A 20415-nucleotide genomic window follows, 5' to 3' on the forward strand; every position below is an offset into this window, starting at 1 on the left:
GGGGGTAAATACAGGCGAATATATTGATCAAAGTCACCTTGTTCTAGAGAGATTTACACGGTTATAAAACCGTTACGCCAGGGTAAGCCTATCTACCACCCTGTGTAAAGCTGGGATACATAAGATACCTCGTAAGAAAAATAAAAATTGCACACTAAAGAGGAATGGGACAACATTCCACAGGCCATAATCAACAGCTTGATCAACTCTATGTAAAGGAGAAGTGTCCGGGAGGAGGCAGCTACCCCTTTGTCATGTAATGGGGTAGGGCCATGCCAATGATCCTGGAATGCACGTACTGTTGCACTGTGTTAGTGGGGGAACAGGAAGTTCCGGGCAGGCGCGCACCAGTCTTCGGTTTAAAGAAAGCGCCAGAACTGTGCAGTCAAGAAGATAACCTTTGTGTCCGTTTCAATTTATCACTACAGGTATGTAATAACACGTTTAGACTTTCTAGTGTCGAAAGGATATGTCATACCATGCTAGGTAACAAATCCATTAAGGTATTATCACGTTTGGTTAAGGTTTGATGTGTTATTTTTGTGTCAAACCGAGGGAAGAACGTGATGAAAAACAATTTTACAAGTCACATAGCTAGAGACTCTGGGTTTGTCTGAATGGATGTATATAATTTTATCAAGGAAATTTCACAAATAGTCCATTTATTTGAGATTTCTGAGATCGTTTTGCATATTATTGGTTTTCTGTAAAATTCACAAGCTGGTAAAATGGCGGTCCCCAGTCTGTTGGAGTCAACGGACTGTTTACGCGTTGAATGTAATGATTATCGGTTTTCTAACGTTGCATGTGTACTAATATTCAGACACATTCAGTTGTTACTGTCTTTATCTATAAATGTTACTATGGTGTGAACAGGAAATACTTTTGGTTTTTGATTGAAGTAATACAGTGAATAGAAGGTTATTAAGAAAAATAGCGCATAGTGCTGCCTAAAACAAACTGTAACCTTGTACTAAATGTTTTTCTAGTCAAGTATCTTCTATATTGTTGTACATTATTATTAGTTTGACAATTAGGGGGTTCAGTCCAGTGTTGTGTTTACCCATTTCTTTAATATTTATCTACAATAATTGGTAGTTCTAAGTACTTATTTTCCCAGTTTTTATTTTATTTTATTTAAAAATCCTACATGTGATTTTCTTGATTTAAAAAAATTAAAATTAAAATTCTTCTCATTTTGTCTGTCATAGTTGAAGTGTACCTGTGATGAAAATTACAGGCCTCATCTTTTTAAGTGGGAGAACTTGCACAATTGGTGGCTGACTAAATACTTTTTTGCCCCACTGTACCATTGACTATTGGATGTTCTTATAGACACTTTAGTATAGCCAGTATAACAGTATAGCTTCCATCCCACTCCTCGCCGGCACCTGGGCTCAAACCAGGAACACATCGACAACAGCCACCCTCGAAGCAGCGTTACCCATGCAGAGCAAGGGGAACAACCACTCCGTCTCAGAGCGAGTGACGTTTGAAATGCTTTTAGCGCGCACCCCGCTAACTAGCTAGCCATTTCACATCGGTTACACCAGCCTAATCTCAGGAGTTGATAGGCTTGAATTCATAAACAGCAGAGCTGCTGGCAAAACGCACAAAAGTGCTGTTTGAATGAATGCTTACGAGCCTGCTGCTGCCCACCATCGCTCAGTCAGACTGCTCTATCAAATCATAGACTGAATTATAACATAATAACACACAGAAATACGAGCCTTAGGTAATTAATGTGGTCGAGTCCGGAAACTATCATCTCTTTCAGTGAAATACGGAACCGTTCCGTATTTTATCTAACGGGTGGCATCCATCAGTCTAAATATTCCTGTTACATTGCACAACCTTCAATGTTATGTCATAATTCCGTAAAATTCTGGCAAACTAGTTTGCAATGAGCCAGGCGGCCCAAACTGTTGTGTATACCCTGACTCTGCGTGCAATGAACGCAAGAGAAGTGACACAATTTCACCTGGTTAATATTGCCTGATAACCTGGATTTCTTTTAGCTAAATATGCAGGGTTAAAAATTTATACTTCTGTGTATTGATTTTAAGAAAGGCATTGATGTTTATGGTTAGGAGCAACAACAGTCCCTTTTCACAAATGCGCACTGCATCGATTATATGCAACGCAGGACACGCTAGATAAACTAGTAATATCATCAACCATGTGTAGTTATAACTAGTGATTATGATTGATTGTTTTTTAAGATAAGTTGCTAGCATTAAACTTATCTTGGCTTCTTACTGCATTCGCGTAACAGGTGGGCTCCTCGTGAGGCAGGTGGTTAGAATCAAATAAAATTTATTTATATAGCCCTTCGTACATCAGCTGATATCTCAAAGTGCTGTACAGAAACCCAGCCTAAAACCCCAAACAGCAAGCAATGCAGGTGTAGAAGCACGGTGGCTAGGAAAAACTCCCTAGAAAGGCCAAAACCTAGGAAGAAACCTAGAGAGGAAACAGGCTATGTGGGGTGGCCAGTCCTCTTCTGGCTGTGCCGGGTGGAGATTATAACAGAACATGGCCAAGATGTTCAAATGTTCATAAATGACCAGCATGGTTGAATAATGATAAGGCAGAACAGTTGAAGCTGGAGTAGCAGCACGGCCAGGTGGTTAGAGCGTTGGACTAGTTAACCGTAAGTTTGCAAGATTGAATCCCTGAGCTGACATGGTAAAAATCTGTCTTCAGTTAACCCACCGCTCCTAGGCCGTCATTGAAAATAAGAATGTGTTCCTAACTGACTTGCCTTGTTAAATAAAGGTATTTAAAAATACAAATAAAAAAAACATATTTAATTTTTTTTTTTTTGAATCTGCGTCCAAAATGATTGATTTCCGATTGTTATAACTTGAAATTGGCCCTAATTAATCGGTCGACCTCTAGTCCACATATTCTAAGTCAGAACCGTCCAGAGTAGTGATGCTAGGCGGGTGGGCAGATGCGGCAGCGATTGGTTGAAGAGCATGTATTTAGTTTTACTTGCATTTAAGAGCAGTTGGAGGCCACGGAAGGAGAGTTGTATGGCATTGAAGCTCGTCTGGAGGTTAGTCAACACCGTGTCCAAAAGGCCAGAAGTATACAGAATGGTGTCGTTTGCATAGAGGTGGAAACCAGATTGCATAGCGGAGAAGGTACGGTGGGATTCGAAATGGTCGGTGATCTGTTTATCTTGGCTTTCGAAGACCTTAGAAAGGCAGGGTAGGATAGATATAGGTCTGTAGCAGTGTGGGTCTAGAGTGTCTCCCCCTTTGAAGAGGGGGATGACGGCGGCAGTTTACCAATCTTTGGGGATCTCAGATGATACGAAAGAGGTTGAACAGGCTAGTAATAGGGGTTGCAACAATTGCGGCGGATAATTTTAGAAGAGAGGGTCCAGATTGTTTAACCCGGCTGATTTGTAGGGGTCCAGATTTTACAGCTCTTTCAGAACATCAGCTACCTGGATGTGGGTGAAGGAGAAATGGGGAAGGCTAGGGCAAATTGCTGTGGGGGGTGCAGAGCTGTTGACCGAGGTACGGGTAGACAGGTGGAAAGCAAGCCCAGCCTTAGAAAAATGCTTATTGAAATTCTCGATAATCGTAGATTTATCGGTGGTGACAGAGTTTCCTAGCCGCAGTGCATTGGGCAGCTGGGAGGAGGTGCTCTTATTCTCTGTGGAATTTAGTGTCCCAGAAGCTTTTGGAGTTTGTGCTACAGGATGTAAATTTCTGTTTGAAAATGCTAACCTTTGCTTTCCAAACTGCCTGTGTATATTGGTTCCTAACTTCCCTGAAATGTTGCTTATCACGGGGGCTATTTGATGCTAATGCAGTACACCACAGGATGTTTTTGTGCTGGTCAAGGGCAGTCAGGTCTGGAGTGAACCAAGGGATATATCTGTTCCTGGCTCTACATTTTTTTGAATGGGGCATGCTTATGTAAGATGGTGAGGAAGGCACTTTTAAAGAATACCCAGGCATCCTCTACTGACGGGATGAGCTCAATATCTTTCCAGGATACCCGGGCCAGGTCGATTAGAAAGGCCTGCTCGCTGAAGTGTTTTAGGGAGTGTTTGACTGGGATGAGGGGTGGTCGTTTGACTGCGGACCCATTACGGACACAGGCAATGAAGTGATCGCTGAGATCCTGGTTGAAGACAGCAGAGGTGTATTTAGAAGACAGGTTGGTCAGGATGATATCTATGAGGGTTTATGGATTTGGGGTTGTTCCTGGTAGGTTCCATGATAATTTGGGTGAGATTGAGGGCATCTAGCTTAGATTGGAGGACGGACGGGGTGTTAAGCATATCCCAGTTTAGGTCACCTAACATTACAAACTCTGAAGATAAATGGGGAGCAATTAATTCACATATGGTGTCCAGGGCGCAGCTGAGGGGGGTCTGTAACAAGCGGCAACAGTGAGAGACTTATTTCCGGAAAGGTGGATTTTTAAAAGTAGAAGCTCAAACTGTTTGGGCAAAGACCTGGATAGCATGAAATTACTCTGCAGGCTGTCTCTGCTGTAGATTGCAACTCCACCCCCTTTGGTAGTTCTGTCTTGGCGGAAAATGAATACACATACATAGTCATTTTTCAGCTGTGATTTATCATTCAGAATCCAGAATGGATATGACAATGGGACCAGCACAGGATGTAATACACCCATACAACAATCTACTTTTGTTCTTATTGACTTGTTATCTGGTTTACTGCTACTATGTGTCAAGAAAAGAGCCCCAATTAGGGGTTAGTGTACTCCAGTAAAAAAAGGTCTGGTTTAGATAAACTATTGCCCTGTGTCCCCGTTCATAGGGGCATGAGAGACTAGTCAGTGGTAGAATTGAGTTGCCACTTTATTGGCCCAAACACCCATAGACCCACAAGGTTGAGGTTACTCATGGACAGTAATTAGTAATGCTTTTATTTTGTTGAATTGTGTCTTCTAACTGTCCAAAGTGTTAGGAAATATTTGTTCCCATGAATATAAAGGAGGTTGTCTCTCCTCATACCTCTGGCACTTTAGTCAGACTGCTAGACTGTGCACCACAGAGCCAATCAGGAGAGAATACATACAGGTCAACGGTGCCAATTGAAAGTCAAGGGGTGTGTCTGTGCCTTTTGGATTACTCTCTCTTTACAGAGAACCCCTGTGGTTCAAGTCTGCTCTACGCATGTCTGAAAGTGACTGAGCCAACAGCCAAGAGTTTTCCACAGTATGTCATAAAAAAGTATTACACTTATGAATGTATGTAAAATGCTAATATGTATTAGATCCAGTACAATGGAATAACTAAGACCTGAATTTGAATCCGATTCCTCCTTCTCTTTCTGTCCAGCAGGGTCAACCAAAAACACTTGGCCTGATGGTTCATGTAACTCTGTGTTGTCTGTTCACACTGCTATGCTTTATCTTGGCCAGGTCGCAGTTGCAAATGAGAACTTGTTCTCAACTAGCCTACCTGGTTAAATAAAGGTAAGGAAAAAAATGCAGATACTGGGGAAGCAATATAGAAATGTATTGATCCCTTAAATTATTTTACTATTAAATGACCCATATCACAACCATCATACCTCTTCACAAAAAATCATTTTGGGAAAAAGGATTTTACTCCCAGGTAGAAATAGTAGGCCATGCATCAAATAACTATTTTCATCAGAAAAATGAACCCTCAAATGCACTATTGCATTTTTTAAGTTGTCTGCAGTTGGCTTGTTGTGAATGCACTCAAATATCAAGTCATTATCAGGTTCTGTTAACTGGGTTCTAATACTCAACGTAGAAGGATTTGTCTTCATGTACAGTATGAAAGTGATGCTATGAAAAGGATTCTTTCACGTTATCAAGCTCCCTCTGACTGACAAATCACTGCCTATTACTGTGATTAAAAAGAGCATGTGAACCACTGTTTTTCATGAGGCCTACCTGTGTGCCTTCCTTTACGCACCTCTGTATGAACACCTCTCCTGTCCTTGATCCATACCACATACAGCCATTTGCGGATCTTTCAGTGTCCATGTGAAAGACAGTTATTGCGAGGATGGGACATTTGTTGACTACATTTAAAAAAATGTAACACCAATGTAAAATGAAGACCAGCAAAGCTTACAGATTTAAGTCGAATAGCATGAGATGAAAGTATACAAACATCAGAGTGTGCGATATGAAGGTATAGTCAGTCAGTGGACATTTTGAACCTTGTTTGAGGTCAGTAGGCCACATGACCAAGGAGCTATTGAAATTCTACATTTTGAAAAATTCATGTAAAACTATGTGAGATGAAAATGGACAAACTTAAGGATGTGTAATGTGTAGGCCCACTGCGTGGACATTCTGAACCCTGTTTGAAGTCAGGTCACATAACCAAGGAGCTATTGAAATTGGAATGTAAAAATAGTTTGTACTTTGTTTACGCTCCCTAACTAATTCAACTTGGAATACAAAATGCTGCTCACATTTCCACATGTTTATTAGCTTTGAAAAGCGAATTAATGTCCAAATCGTAAAAATAAGACCTGTGGAATGTTGTGCGCAATTTTTCCAACATCATGACACTTATTTGGAGTCTGTGGCTCAAGTTGTTTGAAAGCTATTGAGGTTTGAACGTGCGAATATCCATCGGTATATCCAACTTGAAACTGTCTTTACCTCGGTTTTATGCATTTATCTACTATAGTTTAAGTATTAGCTCAAAGGTATTGTGGAGCTCCTGCACCTAAATGGAAACGGTACCGGCACCCAAAATGAGTATCGGCAACTATTTCAGTCCAAGTCGAGCACTGAACTAGATAATTGAACAAGAGAAAATGTAATATATTTAATAGAGTTAATCAAGAACGTGCCAGAACAGTCAAGACAATTGTACTTCCGGTGCCGACAGAGATGTCTGCCTCGCTTCGCGTTCCTAGGAAACTATGCAGTGTTTTGTTTTTACGTGTTATTTCTTACATTGTTACCCCAGGTAATCTTAGATTTCATTACATACAGTCGGGAGGAATTACTGAAATATAAGAGCAACGTCAACTCACCATCATTACGACCAGGAATATGACTTCCCCGAAGCGGATCCTGTGTTCTGCCTTCCACCCAGGACAATGGATTGGACCCCAGCCGACGACCCAAAACAACGACGTAGTAAAAGAGGCAGCGGTCTTGTGGTCAGGCGCCGGAGACGGGCGCACCGCTCCCTAGCATACTACTCGCCAATGTTTTTTTGGGGTGTTTTTTGTAGTTTTCTATTCAATGCCATTACAGTATCCATTGACTTAGGACTCCATCTGCAGTTCCTATGCCTTCCACTAGATGTCAACAGTCTTTAGAAATCGTTTCAGGCTTGTATTCTTATAAATGAGGGAGTAAGACCAGTCTGAACGAGTGGACCCTAACGTGTTGCAGAGCTTTTTCAGGCGCATGTGCATTTCTTGTTTACCTTTTTCTATTGACGACGTTATTGTCCGGTTGAAATATTATAGATCATTTAGGCAAAAAAAAAAAAACCTGAGGATTGAATATAAACATTGTTTGACGTGTTTCTATGAACTTTACGGCTACAATTTGGATTTTTTTTATCTGATTGTTTTGACTGAGTTTGAACCTGTGGATTACTGAAGAAAACACACTAACAAAACTGAGGTTTTTGGATAGAAAGAGACTTCATCGAACAAAAGGAACATTTATTGAGTAAATGAAGGTCTTCTGATTGCCACCATATGAAGATCATCAAAGGTAAGGGAGTAATTTTATCTCTTTTTCTGCTTGGCTGGTTACTGTGTGCAGTAATTTGTCAACTGGGCTATGTTCTGGGCTAGGTATGTTCTTGGCTAGGTATGCTTTCGCCGAAAAGCATTTTATAAATATGACACTGTGGTTGGTTTAACAAGAAGTTAATCTTTAAACCTATGTAAAATATGTTTTTGTTTTCTGAATTTTTATAATGAGCATTTCTGTAATTGAATTTGGCGCTCTGCAACCTCACTGGATGTTGGCCAGATGGGATGCTAGCATCCCACATACCCTAGAGAGGTTAAACGTGTTAACCCTCACAAGGCTGCAGGCCCAGACGGCATCCCCAGCCGCGTCCTCAGAGCATGCGCAGACCAGCTGGCTGGTGTGTTTACAGACATATTCAATCAATCCTTATCCCAGTCTGCTGTTCCCACATGCTTTAAGAGGGCCACCATTTTCCCTGTTCCCAAGAAAGCTAAGGTAACTGAGCTAAACGACTACCGCCCCGTAGCACTCACTTCTGTCATCATGAAGCGCTTTGAGAGACTAGTCAAGGACCATATCACCTCTACCCTACCTGACACCCTAGACCCACTCCAATTTGCTTACCGCCCAAATAGGTCCACAGACGACGCAATCGCAACCACACTGCCCTAACCCAAGAGGAATACCTATGTGAGAATGCTGTTCATCTACTACAGCTCAGAATTTAACACCATAGTACCCTCCAAACTCGTCATCAAGCTCGAGACCCTGGGTCTCGACCCCGCCCTGTGCAACTGGGTACTGGACTTCCTGACGGGCCGCCCCCAGGTGGTGAGGGTAGGTAACAACATCTCCACCCCGCTGTTCCTCAACACTGGGGCCCCACAAGGGTGCGTTCTGAGCCCTCTCCTGTACTCCCTGTTCACCCACGACTGCGTGGCCACGCACGCCTCCAACTCAATCATCAAGTTTGCGGACGACACTACAGTGGTAGGCTTGATTACCAACAACAACGAGACGGCCTACAGGGAGGATGTGAGGGCCCTCGGAGTGTGGTGTCAGGAAAATAACCTCACACTTAACGTCAACAAAACAAAGGAGATGATTGTGTACTTCAGGAAACAGCAGAGGGAGCACCCTCCTATCCACATCGATGGGACAGTAGTGGAGAGGGTAGTAAGTTTTAAGTTCCTCGGCGTACACATCACGGACAAACTGAATTGGTCCACCCACACAGACAGCGCCGTGAAGAAGGCGCAGCAGCACCTCTTCAACCTCAGGAGGCTGAAGAAATTCGGCTTGTCACCAAAAGCACTCACAAACTTCAACAGATGCACAATCGAGAGCATCCTGTCGGGCTGTATCACCGCCTGGTATGGCAACTGCTCCGCCCACAACCGTAAGGCTCTCCAGAGGGTAGTGAGGTCTGCACAACGCATCACTGGGGGCAAACTACCTGCCCTCCAGGACACCTACACCACCCGATGTCACAGGAAGGCCATAAAGATCATCAAGGACAACAACCACCCGTGCCACTGCCTGTTCACCCCGCTATCATCCAGACGGCGAGGTCAGTACAGGTGCATCAAAGCTGGGACCGAGAGACTGAAAAACAGCTTCTATCTCAAGGCCATCAGACTGTTAAACAGCCACCACTAACATTGAGTGGCTGCTGTCAACACACCACTTTGGGAATTGATGGAAAAATATATCACTAGCCACTTTAAACAATGCTACTTACCCTACATTACTCATCTCATATGTATATAATGTACTGCACTCTATCATCTACTGCATCTTTATGTAATACATGTATCACTAGCCACTTTAAACTATGCCACTTTGTTTACATACCCTATATTACTCAGACCATGCTAGACCTCATGTAGCTGGAGTGTGTCAGCAGTTCATGCAAGAGGAAGGCATTGATGCTATGGACTGCCCGCCCGTTCCCCAGACCTGAATCCAATTGAGCACATCTGGGACATCATGTCTCGCTCCATCCACCAACGCCACGTTGCACCACAGACTGTCCAGGAGTTGGCGGATGCTTTAGTCCAGGTCTGGGAGGAGATCCCTCAGGAGACCATCCGCCACCTCATCAGGAGCATGCCCAGGCGTTGTAGGGAGGTCATACAGGCAGGTGGAGGCCACACACACTACTGAGCCTAATTTTGACTTGTTTTAAGGACATTACATCAAAGTTGGATCAGCCTGTAGTGTGGTTTTCCACTTTAATTTTGAGTGTGACTCCAAATCCAGACCTCCATGGGTTGATACATTTGATTTGCATTGATAATTTTTGTGTGATTTTGTTGTCAGCACATTCAACTATGTAAATAAAAAAGTATTTAATAAGAATATTTCATTCATTCAGATCTAGGATATGTTATTTTAGTGTTCCCTTTATTTTTTTGAGCATTGTAGTTGGGCCCAATGTAGTTCAGGAACGAGTAGACTTGGTCATAATTAATTTCTCGCGTGTGGACATAGGACCAGCCGATTTAAAATTTTAGTAGATATTGGCTTGACCAAGTTAGTAATTATCTCTGTCTCGTGTTTTCATTGCTTTGAGTAGACCAACGGTGTATTTTGTTTTTTCCGCACGTTCCGGTTAATCGCCCAAAATATTGCTGAAAGGTTTTAATGTGAGACGTCACTTAGTAAACCCGTTCTCTTGTTGGTATAAGATACAGTATAAACATATGAGATGAGTATTGTAAGATATGTAAACATTATTAACGGGGCATTATTTAAAGTGACTAGTGATCCATTTATTAAAAGCACAATGTTGGTGAGGTCCTTCATTACGTCCACATATATCTGTATCTCAGGGCGGCAAGGGACTCCTATCTAGATGACCAGCGGGTGGGACACAGTCGTTTTGGAGTTACATTTTCTGATGCAAAATCAAATATACCACTCAACACTGACCATCGCTTTATGCTATACCCGAAGAAGGTGTAAAACAGTTCAACAGTATCATATTGTTAAAACTGTTTAATCTCTGGCACATTTTTGATAGAGTCGTTGAGAGCCAGGTTAAGATTATGCGCTGAGCAATGCACATAAACAGCAAGCGGCTCCTTTTCAGATATTCTGGCCTGCACACCCGAATACACCCCACTCATGTTAGCAGCTCCATCATACCCCTGCCCACGACATTTTGAAATATACAGCCCCTTGTCCTCTATGCTGTCAGGTTTTTATGTTGAAGTCTCCAGAAATCCCCAAAACAACTCTGATGGTCAGATCTGTGGCCACATTATTTGCATCCCTTATCACTCTCACCTAGCGATAAACTTGGCTTAACTGGTCTACTTTGGATACATCCGGTGTGGTGTCCATACTAATAGAAAAGAATGGGGCTTCCTGCATCTCTGCCTGAATGTCACACTTCACTCGCTCAGCTAAAATATAAATCAGCTCATTTTGGATTTGAGGACTGAGATAGTTAACGGATCCTGATGGGCGTTCTAAAAGTTCCTTCAGAACTGGCTCGTAAAATGACAGCAGTTCAATTATACTGAGAAAATTCCCACTGTTGACCTGCCCCAGCTTTTCACAGTGCATCCAGCTGAACGCTAAATTACACAATGCAAGTGTGAGAGTTGCATTAACTATACGCTCCAACACCTGTCGCCAGAAATTTGCTGCGTTTACGCACGCCTCTCTCTTTCTGCGTCAATAGTGCCATTGAGCTTCCATTACTCATATACCAAACAGGTATATGAGGATGTGAATCTGGGATGTCTCATGACATGCTATTTTGGGTGTTAGATGGCGCCAATCTCTCACTCCATTCACCCACGCATCAGAGAAGAAAGGGGCTCTCTGATCTCCGAACAGCCAGCAAGGCTCACAATACGTGCAATCTACCTTGGCCGAATAACATAGCCATGTACGTGGTCATTTTGATTCCAGCCTTGGTTGTAGTGGTGTAATACGACTCGGAAAAACGCCGCCTTTGGATCCACATTTGTTGCATAATGCCCCCTGTCAGTTGGATAGGTAAAAATGTTGTCTGTCCCACTTCCACCTGTTTCCTCAGCCACCACAATTCTAGCCTCGCCCTGATCCTCCTCCTCCCTGCCCGGCCCGGGGATAGCTTGTCCGGCCTGGCTTGTGCTCAGGGTCGTATCCGCCGATACCTGACAACCTGTATCCTCCACTGTCAAAGTTGCTTCTTCTGGTATGATGGAACAGCTCGGCCTTGGCTCACTTGACACGCTAAAAGCTGCTGCTGGTGATGATAAACCTACATCCTCTTCTGGTCCTGCTACATTGCTTGTGCTAGCAATGGCTGCACTTGAACTGCATTTGAAAAAGGAATCTAATTTAACTAATTTGATACCTCCTCTCCTCCTTTCTCATTTTTGATCCTTGCTCTTTTGGTCTCCACTTTTGTGTTGATACATTGCTGATTTTTAAATCCGTAATTTTCTATTCTCGACATTCTCTCTTTATTTTTCTTTTGCCCGTTGTCTCTTGATAGCTAGCTCAACTGTTGCTTTAAACGATGACAGAAACAACAACGCTTTGGAGAGTATTTTTGCACAATGATTCCCAGACTGCATTTCATTATCTTAACATGGTATTGAATAATATGATTTATTTAGCAAATGAATTAGATGTATTGTCATCAATACACTAAAATATCATGCTGACAAGTAGTGACAAAAAAACATTTTGTTGTTGAAACCATCAGTGAGATCATTTATCATATGGCCTAAATTAAAGAAGTAATCGGTGTGATGGACTCGTGTCAACAATTAGTATTTGGTATGGTAGGGTGGAATTAAAATTACATAGGGGGCCTGTGGCTCCGCAGATCCGGGCCCGTCACCGGGTTCATATACGACACGGGCCCTGGTGCAACCACACCGGCTGAAGCTACGCCACTGGGTGGTATACAGAAGATTTGGTAAAATACCAAGTCCATATTATGGCAAGAACAGCTCAAATAAACCATTTGTAACATAATTTTAGTTAGTCCAACATAATGCTAGAGCTTTGCTTTCAGCACCATGGAGTGAATCCTTACCACCACTGCACCTGTCATGTATTGTCATGTTGTGTCTTGTTTCTGTCCTTTCCCTTCACCCTGTCTCCCTCTGCTGGTCGTTATTAGGTTACCTTTTCTCCCCCTCTTTCCCCCAGCTGTTCCTTGTCTCCTCCTAACTACCTCGTCACCCCTTTTCCCACCTGTTCCCTTTTTCCCTCTGATTAGTCCTCTATATCTCTCTCTGTTTTTGTTCCTGTCTTCCGGATTCTTGTTTGTGTTTTTCATGCCTGAACCAGACTATCGTCATGTTTGCTGCAACCTTGTCCTGTCCTGTCGGAATCTGCCGGTCCATCTGAGCCTACCTATGTTTTGTTATTAAAGAAGTTCTGTTTACGTTAATTCGCTTTTGGGTCCTCATTCACGCACCGTGACAGCACCTGGCTATCAGCTACAGGAGCCTCGTCTGGCAGCTAATTCACCCTCATTTACTGCCTTTTTAAAAACATAGCTGATATGGCTGACTTGCTTAAACAAATGTGGTTTCTACTGACTCCTTGTGGATTTGTGTAAGTCGATAAGAACCGCCTAGTTAAATAAATGTTAGATAACAATAAAATATGTACATGCTAAAATCACCACTGTAAAGCACATAGGGTGTTCACTCCTTAGGCCCACCTTCCTTTCTGAATCAGACTTCAGCTTCTTATCTGGGGTGGAACATCTACTTCTGAAAGTACCATGGTTAGATTCATCATGACATCTCAGATTGAACTCTTTGCAAACAGCAACAGTCTCGTTACAAAGAAGACATACTGGTTTGAAATTGGAGAAGTACGATGAATATGGGTGATCAAATCCAACAGGTGTAGGTAGACCTTACAGTGAAATACTTACTTACAAGCCCTTAACCAACAATGCAGTTTTAAGAAGAAAAATAATAAATAAAAGTAACAAATGATTAAAGAGCAGTAAAATAACAATAGTGAGGCTATATGCAGGGGGTACTGGTACAGAGTCAATGTGGAGGCTATATGCAGGGGGTACTGGTACAGAGTCAATGTGGAGGCTATATGCAGGGGGTACTGGTACAGAGTCAATGTGGAGGCTATATGCAGGGGGTACTGGTACAGAGTCAATGTGCCGGGGCACTTGACTGTCATTCCCAGTCAAGGTAATTGAGGTAATATGTACATGTAGGTGGCGTTATTAAAGTGACTATGCATAGATAATAACAGAGAGTAGCAGCAGCATAAAATAAAGGGGGGGGGGGGGGGGCAATGCAAATAGTCTGGGTAGCCATTTGATTAGCTGTTCAGGAGTCTTATGCCTTGGGGGTAGAAGCTGTTTAGAAGCCTCTTGGTCCTAGACTTGGTGCTCCGGTACTGCTTGCCGTGCGGTAGCAGAGAGAACAGTCTATGACTTGGGTGGCTGGAGTATGTGGTGGAAAATCGTCTTAGAAATATAACACTTACAAGAACTTGTGAATTCAATAAAGGCTTTTAATACAAAATATCATAAGCCGTGCTGGTCCGCGGAACAGCCAACTTCCCTGAGCACTGGCTCTGCTTTTATACACATACAGCATATGAGTCCATCCCACATGCAAATGAAGTTACTTTCCTCAGTCCATCTGCCACCATTACCTTTTAGTTTAAGCTTCCTGTTTGTTCACGCCCAATAACGCCCATATCTGCTTTCGGTTAGGTTATAATGGTGGCGGGACCCTTTCATGTCCTAAAAGTAATATATGTCCAGCTGTCCTATGGGCCTGTGTCTTTGGCCTTTGTACTTATGTTTAGCTTGGTGTGCTCTTTGGTATGTTGCCCTTATTAGGACTAGTAGATTGTGTGTCCCTCTGACATTGGTATGTATTATTATTACTGGGTTCGGGTTAAATATCAACATTTAGACATGACAACTCACTACGGAGTTACTGGGTTATTACAGGCTGGCTAAACCGCTCGCTTCGCCTGCGCGCACCCCGCTAAAGCGGGAGTTAATGTCATGTATGCTGAGAAAACATAGGAACAATAATTACATTAACAGGATGTAGAGATGATGTAATCTCGTGTATTTGTTGCTTCTGGGCAAAACAACATGCCAATGATTACATTAAGTTAATGTACATGACTACATTAGCTGAGGTCATAATTACATTTGTTACATCTGGACATACTAATTACAAGAGTAAGCGGAGAGAAAATGGTAGCAAAAAATGACCAACATATGAAACATGGAGTATACAAACATTAGCTATATTTGGATCAAAACAGACGGACAATTTTGGCCGAAATAAAGTCCTTGATGGATGGACCTGCAAAGCCAGCGTGAAATTCCCATTTAACCGGTAGATGTTGGCTTTTTTCAATGCAGGATTCTACATGCAGGAGTTAGTCGGTAGCGTGGTGTGTCTGGTTTTGGGTAGGGAAATATGAAGAAGCCGAAGTGCTGTTCGAGTCTGGTGGCTCCAAGTTGAGTTAATTGGTAAGAATGAATTGAATGGAAGACGGAGACGACGAAAAATGGAGCAAACAGGCCAAAAGTTGTAAATGAACATCGGTTTCTTATGGAGTGCATTTGAGGTCAGGAAGATGGTGAAGGAGGCATTAGGAAAGGTAGAGTCAGTCAGAGTGACCAGTAGTGGTTTTGATTTCATGCGTCTCAGAAGAGCAGAAGGAGAGAGCATTGTTTTTTGGAGCAGGGCACCGATAAAATGTGTTATATCTGGAGTTTCGTTGGAAGAGTGAAGAGTGTCTGCCTACTCATGTGATGCTGCGATATGTAAGATACGCAGTGAGAGGGATTGTGAATAAACCACTGCAGTTATGAAATTGATAAAATAATGGCCATGTTTCAAGTGTGTACCGACGGAATATTTTTGGTATTTATTAGGATCCCCATTTAACCACTACAAAAGTATCAAAATTGTTCACTTCTCTCATTGACTTCTCAAACCCATGCCCGCTTCACAAGCGTTCTCTGAAGTCTCGCGTTGTTTGCGTCTCTGGGTTTAGAAGCTGGTAGTGGGGGAACAGGAAATTCCACTCATGCGCACATCATTCTTCACAACAAAGGACACGCCAGAATTGTGCAGTCGAGACCACAACTTCTGTGTACGTTTCAAATGTATTACTACTGGTATGTAATAGCACGTTTTAATATCTTAAGAACATGTCATAACATGCTAGGTAACAAATACGTCAAGTTATTATCACGTTTGGTAGAAGAAAAAAAAATTGCCAAACCGCGTGAGTGAACGTGATCACTTTTAAAAAAAAATGTATTTTTTTTTTACAATTGACATAGATACTCTGTTTGTCTGAGTGGATGTATCTCGTCAAGGTAATCTCATTAAGGATCAAATAATTTGAGATTTCTGGGTTCGTTTAACATGTCGTTTTTGGTTTTGTGTAACGTTACAATTCACGAGCTGGTAAAATGGCGGCTCCCTCTCGGTCTGCATCAACGGACTTCAGTGCAGGCAGTGAGGGTGCAGCAGAGAGACACCATTTTACGGTTGCACTACTGTTTTGGAGATAAATGTAATGATGATCAGTTTTCTACACGTGTACTAATATTGAGACATTCAGTTGTTTCTGTCTGTCTATAAATGTTACTATGGTGTGAACGGAAATAATATTGGTTTTTGATTGAAATAATACAGGGAAGACCAGGTTATTCAGGAAAATAGTACATATTGCTGCCTGAAACATACTGCAAACTTGTACTGAATGGTTTTTGAGTCATTTATGTCAATTCAGAAATCTACTATAGATTAAGTTCTGTAGCCTAATATAAAGTGTATACTTTGTCTAATGTGAATGAACTCGTGTTTTGTTGTCAATGCTTAGCTACCAGATCTGTTGAAATGAGATCAGTGCTTGAATTGGACAGGAGCTCACTGGAGCTGAGTACCAGCACCTCAAATTTCTACTGCTTGAGCTCATGTTCCTCTTATAGAGAATAAAGTGCCAGAACTGTCAAGAGTAACTTTTGTATCCGTTCCTATTTATTACTACTGGCCGACTCAGATTAAGCCTGAGGCTGGTAACATCAACAGTGAGGACAAACCCAGCCTGCCTCTTATTGGGAATTTTCCAGTAAATGTGTGCACATTATACATCTTAGAGTAGTCAGCAGAATAAGTGCACTCTATATGTGTGTCTAGGTCATTAGGCACCATTAAACATGCACCTGTCTTGAGTGGGTGTGTCTGTCTATTTTTGTACCATTGCAATGAATGGAATCTATGCCCTACATGCACCTGTCTTGGGAGTGTGCATATCTGTCTATTTTTGTACCATTGCTATGAATGGAATCTAGGCCCTAATGTGAAACCAAGCTAAAGTTAGTGCAAGGCAAAAAGATAATGGTGGCTAAATGGTAGAGGGGATGAGTCATTAACATAAAGAGGAGTTACGTAAAGGAGGAAAACTATAACAAGTGTATGCCAAGGCTGGAAAGACACTTGCTTCATGAACCAGCTCGGGTTCTATTACTTTGTAATAAAGTCTTTTTGAACTCACAGGCTCCGGTATTTCCACGACACTCTCCTTCCACACTGAGTCCAAACCTACAGTCACTGGGTCCTGATTGTGACAGTGGAGCCCAGTTTGCTCTGCAGGATCCAGAGATGGCATCAGTGAAGCTGGAAGACTGCAGTCAAACACTGGAGCTGAATGTCAACATTAAAGATGAAGAAGAGGAGGAGAAGATTGGGACATCTGTTTCTCATGGTAAGAGCAGGTTCTATCTAACTAAGTTTGTTGTTCATTCCAACTTCCCACTGTGTATGAAAAGTTGCAGTAGAGCTGTTTCATGATGAACTGTTTCAATGAGAAGGTAGATGTTATTTCATGCTACTGAGATGAGCAGAGAACCGGCACCTCAAATGTCTACTGTTTGAGCTCATGTTCCTGTCAAGGCTTTGGGTAACTGGTGAAAAGGAGTCAGACGCAGGAGAGTTGAGATGCGTGGACAAGGTATTTAATACACGAAAAAACACGGGTATAGAAATAATACAACGGTCCGTGAAATTTTCCGGTACCACGAATAAACTGCCGTTCATACAAAGCCCGGCAACAAAATACCAGCCATCAGATACGTATGTATGTGTGAAACAGAGGGTTAAATACTGAATCTGTAATGGGGGAATTGAAACCAGGTGTGAAAAAAACAAAGACAAAACAAATGGAAAATGAAAAGTGGATCGGCAATGGCTAGAATACCGGTGACGTTGACCGCCGAGCGCCGCCCGAACAAGAAGGACTGACTTCGGTGGAAGTCATGACACCGACCTCGGGGACGACCCGGATGGAGACGGTGGAACTACTGCAGCATCGACGGGTCCAATACGTCCTCCACCGGCACCCAGGATCTTTCCTCCGGACCTTACCCCTCCCACTCCACGAGGTACTGAAGGCCCCTCGCTAGACGCCTCGAGTCCAGTATGGCTCGAACTGCATACGCCGGGTCCCCCTCGATGTCCAAATGGGAGGAGGAACCTCCCGCACCTCAGACTCCTGGAGTGGACCAGCCACCACCGGCCTGAGTAGAGACACATGGAACGAGGGGTTAATATGGTAATCGGGGGAAGCTGTAACCTGTAACAAACCTTGTTCAGTCTCCTCAGGACTTTGAATCGCCCCACAAACCGCGGGCCCAGTTTCCGGCAGGGCAGGTGGAGGGACAGGTGGAGGGTCGAGAGCCCCGGTGTGCCGTGGCGGTCTGTGCCAGTCCTCTGACGCCTCCCGGCCCACTGAAGGTGCACAAGAGCGGTGTCCCATGTCTCCTCCGAGCGCCTAAACCAGTCGTCCACCGTAGGAGCCTCGATCTGGCACTGATGCCTAGGTGCCAGAACCGGCTGGTACCCCAGTACGCACTGGAAGGGGGAGAGGTTAGTGGATGAGTGGCGGAGCGATTTTTGGGCAATCTCTGGCCAAGGTATGAACGCCGCCCACACCCCCGGCCAGTCCTGGCAATAGGACCGCAGAAACCTACCCACATCCTGGTTCACTCTCTCCACCTGACCGTTACTCTTGGGGTGAAAACCTGAGGTAAGGCTGACCGAGACCCTCAGACGTTCGATGAACGCCCTCCAGACCCTTGATCAGATACTGTGTCCTCAGGCACCCCGTGGTGCCGGAAGTGTGTGAACAGGGCCTCCGCAGTCTCTAGGGAGGTAGGGAGACCGGGCAAAGGGAGGAGACGGCAGGACTTAGAAAACCAATCCACAACGGCCAGGATCGTGGTGTTCCCCTGTGAGGGAGTCCACCGACAGGTGCGACCACGGCCGTTGTCGAATGGGTAAGGGTTGTATCTTCCCTCTGGGCAGGTGCCTAGGAGTCTTGCACTGGGCGCACACCGGGCAGGAGGAAGCATAAACCCTCATGTCCTTAGCCAAGGTGGATCACCAGTACTTCTCACTGAGACAACGCACTGTCCGGCCGATACCCGGATGACCAGAGGAGGGTGACGTGTGGGCCCAATAGATCAAACGGTCGCGGACAGCAGACGGAACGTACAGACGCCCAGCTGGACACTCGGGGGAGTGGGCTCTGCACGTAACACCCGCTCGATGTCCGCGTCCAGCTCCCACACTACAGGTGCCACCAGGCAAGAGGCCGGGAGTATGGGAGTGTTATCCATGGACCTCTGTGTCATACATCCGGGACAGTGCATCTGCCTTAGCGTTCTAGGAACCTGGTCTGTAGGACAGGGTGAAAACAAAACGGGTAAAGAACATGGCCCACCTTGCCTGGCGAGGGTTCAGTCTCCTCGCCGCCCGGATGTACTCCAGATTGCGGTGGTCAGTCCAGATGAGAAAAGGGTGTTTAGCCCTCTCAAGCCAATGTCTCCACGCCTTCAAGGTCTTGACGACAGCCAACAGCTCCCGGTCCCCCACGTCATAGTTTCGCTCCGCCGGGCTGAGCTTCTTCGAAAAGAAGGCACAGGGGCGGCGCTTTGGTGGCATACCTGAGCACTGAGAGAGCACGGGTCCTAACCCAGCCTCAGACCTGCGTCCACCTCCACTATGAACGCCAAAGAGGGATCCGGATGAGCCAGCACAGGAGCCGAGGTAAACAGAGCCGTGACCAAAAGCCCTGTCCGCCTCAGCCGACCACTGCAAACGCAGTGGTCCCCCCCTTTCAGCAGTGAGGTAATGGGAGCTGCTACCTGACCAAAGCCCCAGATAAACCTCCAGTAGTAGTTGGCAAACCCTAGAAACCGCTGCACTTTCTTTACCGTGGTGGGAGTCGGCCAATTACGCACAGCTGAAATGCGGTCACTCTCCATCTCCACCCCCTGATGTGGAAATGCGATACCCTACGAAGGAGACGGCCTGCTGGAAGAACAGGCATTTCTCAGCCTTGACATACAGGTCATGCTCCAACAGTCGTACAAGTACCCTGCGCACCAAGGACACATAAATGGCGCGTGTAGAGGAGTAAATCAGAATGTCATCGATATACACCACTACACCCTGCCCGTGCAGGTTCCTGAAAATCTTGTCTACAAAGGATTGGAAGACTGATGGAGCATTCATCAACCCGTATGGCATGACAAGGTACTCATGGCCTGATGTGGTACTAAACGCCGTCTTCCACTCTTCTCCCTCCCGGATACGCACCAGGTTGTAAGCGCTCCTGAGATCCAATTTTGTGAAGAAGTGTTCCCCGTGCATTGACTCGATCGCACTGGCTATG

General features: G+C 44.2%; 1 protein-coding gene across 1 annotated transcript in view; it reads left to right on the forward strand.

Moving 5' to 3' along the window:
• Positions 1–207: 207 nt before the first annotated feature.
• The window catches only part of LOC110513142 (uncharacterized), a 44392-nt gene continuing 24184 nt past the window's right edge, over positions 208–20415 (forward strand). The window contains exons 1-2 of the mRNA XM_090209464.1: positions 208–428; positions 17238–17445. Of these exons, the coding sequence (XP_090065590.1) occupies positions 273–428; positions 17238–17445 (364 nt within the window). The 5' untranslated portion in view covers positions 208–272. The remainder of the gene's footprint in view (positions 429–17237; positions 17446–20415) is intronic.

This window comes from Oncorhynchus mykiss, chromosome 18 (genome assembly GCF_057628025.1).
Source record: "Oncorhynchus mykiss isolate SJ-2025 chromosome 18, ASM5762802v1, whole genome shotgun sequence".
In the NCBI taxonomy this organism is placed as follows: domain Eukaryota; kingdom Metazoa; phylum Chordata; class Actinopteri; order Salmoniformes; family Salmonidae; genus Oncorhynchus; species Oncorhynchus mykiss.